Source organism: Morone saxatilis, unplaced genomic scaffold (assembly GCF_004916995.1).
Source record: "Morone saxatilis isolate NCDOM2014 unplaced genomic scaffold, NCSU_SB_2.0 Contig6, whole genome shotgun sequence".
Taxonomy (NCBI): Eukaryota; Metazoa; Chordata; class Actinopteri; family Moronidae; genus Morone; species Morone saxatilis.
In genome coordinates this window covers 13732972-13736923 of record NW_023340206.1, presented here as the reverse complement: position 1 = coordinate 13736923, position 3952 = coordinate 13732972, and the positions used below count along the sequence as shown (strand labels likewise).

General features: G+C 47.9%; 1 protein-coding gene across 1 annotated transcript; it reads left to right on the top strand.

The window, feature by feature from the left end:
- The first annotated feature begins 21 nt into the window (after positions 1-21).
- LOC118339711 (adenylate cyclase type 8-like) lies at positions 22-2554 on the top strand. The gene is made up of 8 exons (XM_035677410.1): positions 22-214; positions 327-457; positions 949-1060; positions 1149-1276; positions 1353-1511; positions 1777-2011; positions 2107-2295; positions 2372-2554. Exons 1-8 carry the CDS (start codon positions 95-97, stop codon positions 2552-2554), a joined length of 1257 nt encoding a protein of 418 aa, XP_035533303.1. The 5' UTR covers positions 22-94.
- Positions 2555-3952: the final 1398 nt, after the last annotated feature.

Here is a 3952-nt window from a genome sequence, read left to right as displayed (position 1 = left end):
TGTCACCTGTTGTTACCTGTTGTCACCTGTTGTCACCTGTTGTTACCTGTTGTTACCTATCCAGGTGTTGTCGAAGGCGTTGTTGTACCTGGCCATGAACACCGCTGGTCTGTTCATTCACTACCTGTCAGACCGGACTCAGAGACAGGCCTTCCTGGAGACCAGACGCTGTATCGAGGGACGAGTCCGACTGGAGCGAGAGAACCAGAGACAGGTAGAAAGCTCAGGCTTTTGACTCTTTAGTGAGGTGCTTTAAATGATCCTGGAAATAATTTCTGTTGTTTTACTTACGTAATATTTCAATATATCGTCTCTGTGTCCTCCAGGAGCGTCTGGTGATGTCCATCCTGCCTCGATTTCTGGTTCTGGAGATGATCGCTGACATGGCCCCCATAGATGAATATCTGCTTCCTCAGCAGTTCCAGAAGATCCACATCCACCACTACAAAGACGTCAGGTAGACAAACGCGTAAACCCGCCCAGACTCAGTTAGACGCTAGCTGTTAAAATCTGCTTCCGTTAGCTGATTTAAAAAAATAACGGGCCGAGGATAGATCCCTGAGGAACCCCACAAGTAATTACTGACATTATCAGTGGGGGGGGTCATGATGCTGTCAGTGTATTTGATGTGGAAGTAGGTAGCCAGTTGCTAACATCATTAAAGGCTTATCACTTTTAATAGCTTTATATGCTGCTGTTAGTTTAATATTTAATAATACATTATAATCGATCAGTTAATGTTTTAATAATCTTAATTAGAAAAGTAATGAAATCTTTAAAATAAATGTAGTGGAGTAAATAATAGAATATTTACCTCTGAGATTAAGTATAAATTGCCATAAAATGGAAATACATTATAGTAGCTAACGGTATCGCTAGCAAAATCTGATATGCTAATAACGGCGAATAATTTAGGTTTTTAAACAACGTTTTTGATGTCTTTCACAGCATTCTGTTTGCGGATATCATCGGCTTCACCTCTTTGTCGCTGATTCTTTCGGCTCAAGAACTCGTTAAAACTCTGAATGAACTTTTTGGTCGCTTCGATAGGCTGGCAGAGGTCACATTATATTGTCTCTTTCAACATCATACTCATCCATCAGTTAATGGCTGTTAATAACGACTGTGTGTATTTCTGGTGTGTTCAGGAGCACCAGTGTCTGCGCATTAAGATCCTGGGGGATTGTTATTATTGTGTCTCTGGAGTACCGGAGCCCCAGAGGGGACACGCCCGCTGCTGCGTGGAGATGGGCCTCAGTATGATCAACACCATACGGTAAAAATGGCACAGACGCACCTTCGTATCACCACATGAAGCTCCATAGAAACGCTAACATGTCGCTCTGTTGCAGTTACGTCCGTCGGGAGTTGCAGCAGGACGTGGACATGAGGATTGGCGTCCATTCGGGTTCAGTTCTCTGCGGTGTTCTAGGTCTTCAGAAGTGGCAGTTTGACATCTGGAGCTGGGATGTGGACATCGCCAACAGCCTGGAGGCCGCAGGAGTGCCGGGGTCAGCCACACAGGGTTTTATTGATATAATACAAATTAATACAGGACCGGATCCTCAGACCGTCCCATGATGAGTAAACTGTCCCCACTTTACATAAGATTTACAGATTATATGGTTGTTTTCACTTGACATATTTCTTACTTCACCGAAATTGTCCTTCATTCTCAACAAACGTCCTCCTTTTACAAAAATGTTAATTTTCTTTCTTTGATTTCCAAAAAATGTGTCTTCAGTTTCTTGAAAATGTTTTGTCTCGTCCTCTCAGGCGGATTCATATCTCGCGGGCCACTATGGACTGTCTGGGCGGGATCTACGAGACGGACACGGGGCATGGCCAGGAACGCAGCGAGTTTCTACGGAAACACAACATCGACACCTACCTGATCCGCCCGACGCCACGGGAGGAGGTGGAGCCACCGAGAACGAGGCGTCCGAGTTACGACTCGATGACGACCTGGAGCGCCGAGCTGCCGTTCGGAGACATCCTGGGAATGAACTTTGTGAGAACAATGAAGGCATCTAAAGACCAATGTGAGTTTTTCAAGAGGTATGTTTGGAAGTTTGACCCTTTCTTGTCTCTTGTGGCGCTCCGTAGATCCTCGCCACCTTCACAAACGGCTCGTTAACACAGCTGCCCAATCAGATCGCAGCGCAGCGGTCGGGATCACGGGAGGTCAACAAGAGGATCTGTCAGGCCATGGAGGTCCGGAGCAGCGAGCGGATGAGGAAGGAGCACATCACAACGTTCACTCAGGTGTTCAAGGACTCCAACATGGAGGGAAAGGTAATGACTTCACTTCCTGTAGGGGGCGGGGCCTGTATTTGAGCGGTCAGGTGACCTTTCTCTGTTTGTCCCTCAGTACTCCCAAATGAGAGACGAACTCTTCAAGTCCAACATGGTGTGTTCGTTCATCCTGCTGCTGCTGCTGATGGCTGTCCAGGCACTGATCCCCGCCCCACGGTACACCTGTGCCCGTCCTGAAATCTCTGGTCTCTGTCTACTCTCCTCCTATCCTGTCCCCTCCTACCTGTGCCGTTCCTGAACGCTGGCCCGGGGGAAGAGGTACCCGGGTCCGGGACCTGTCTCTCTACCTGTACTCTATCTGTCCCTCTACCTATCTACCAGTCCGTCTACCTGTCCCTCTACCTATCTACCAGTCCGTCTACCTGTCCCTCTACCTGTCTACCTGTCCTTCCACATGTCCCTCTACCTGTCCCTCTACCGTTTTCTTCTCCTACCTGTCCTCCTCTAAAACCTGTCTCTTCTCCCTTTGTCTCTTCTACCTTGTCTCCTTCCTAGCTCGTTGTCTCTCTACTTCTGTCCTTGCGTACCTTGGTCCTCTACCTGTCCCTCCTACCTGTCCTCAAAATCTACCTGTCCCTCCTAGCACTGGTCCTGCCCTCTACCTGTCCTTCTAACCCTGTGCTCTCGTACCTTGTCCCTTCTACCTGTCCTCTACCGTGTCCCTCTAATCTGTCCTCCCTACCTGTTCTCTCCTACCTGTTCCCTCCTAATTCTGTCCCTCTACCGTGTCTGTCTACCCTGGTCCCTCCTACCTAGTCCGTCTTACCATGCTCCGTGTCCTACCCTGTCCTCGTCTTAACCCCTGTCCCGTCTGTGTTGTATATGTATATGTCCCAGTAAGCTGTCCAATATGGGTTGCCTGCAAGGGTTTTGTCCGATGGTTGCCTCCGATTTCGTGGGTCCGTGCCGGCAATGCGGTTACGTTCCGCTGGCTCTCTGCCCCTGGCTTACCCCTGGGGATGGAGCTAAAGCATTGCCCGCCCCCCCCATAAAACAAAAAGTCCTCTCTGCTTGGCTGGGTTGCACGAAACCAAAAGGCCCCGCCGCGGACGGATGTGCTGCACGGTCACAGCCATCTCGCCGTCCCAACCCTCGAGTCGCCTCCTTCAGACATTGTAGTAGTTGTGGTTTAGAGGAAAACAGTGTTGATCCTGAAGGAAACAGAGAATTTGGTTACGACTGAGCGTAACGCTTTTCAAGTAAATGTTTTTTCCTGTTTGCTTTTTTTTTTTTGCTTTTTTTATTTTAGACCATTTTTTTGATGTTTATTTTGTTGTCTGTTTTTTTCTCCTTTCCTCTTTTGTCTCCTTTTTTTTTCTTTCTCTCCTTCTCTCTCTATTGTTCTGTTATTTTTTCGTTCAGTTACATTCTGTATTACTTTTTTTATTACAGCAGCGACTTCCCCCCAGCTGGCCCTCCGCCCAAACCTCCACCTGGGTCAGAACATTAACATCCCTGCAGCACATCGCAGAGGTGAGCGCTAACAAGACAAAGACACACGTCAACGCTGTCGTGTGTCTTCTATGCGATGATATAGATTGAATTAACCATGAATGAAAACCATTTGAACTGTGAATACAGGGTACAATGGTGCTGAGTTGGTGGTGGTTGCCATGGTTACCCTGCGCGGTGTTCC

Coding starts and splice junctions, on each gene's coding strand:
- LOC118339711 (XM_035677410.1), top strand. CDS start 95: ATGAACACCGCTGGTCTGTTCATTCACTACCTGTCAGACCGGACTCAG. Junction 1,277..1,352: donor AGTATGATCAACACCATACG/GTAAAAATGGCA, acceptor GCTCTGTTGCAG/TTACGTCCGTCGGGAGTTGC. Junction 2,296..2,371: donor ACTCCAACATGGAGGGAAAG/GTAATGACTTCA, acceptor TTTGTCCCTCAG/TACTCCCAAATGAGAGACGA.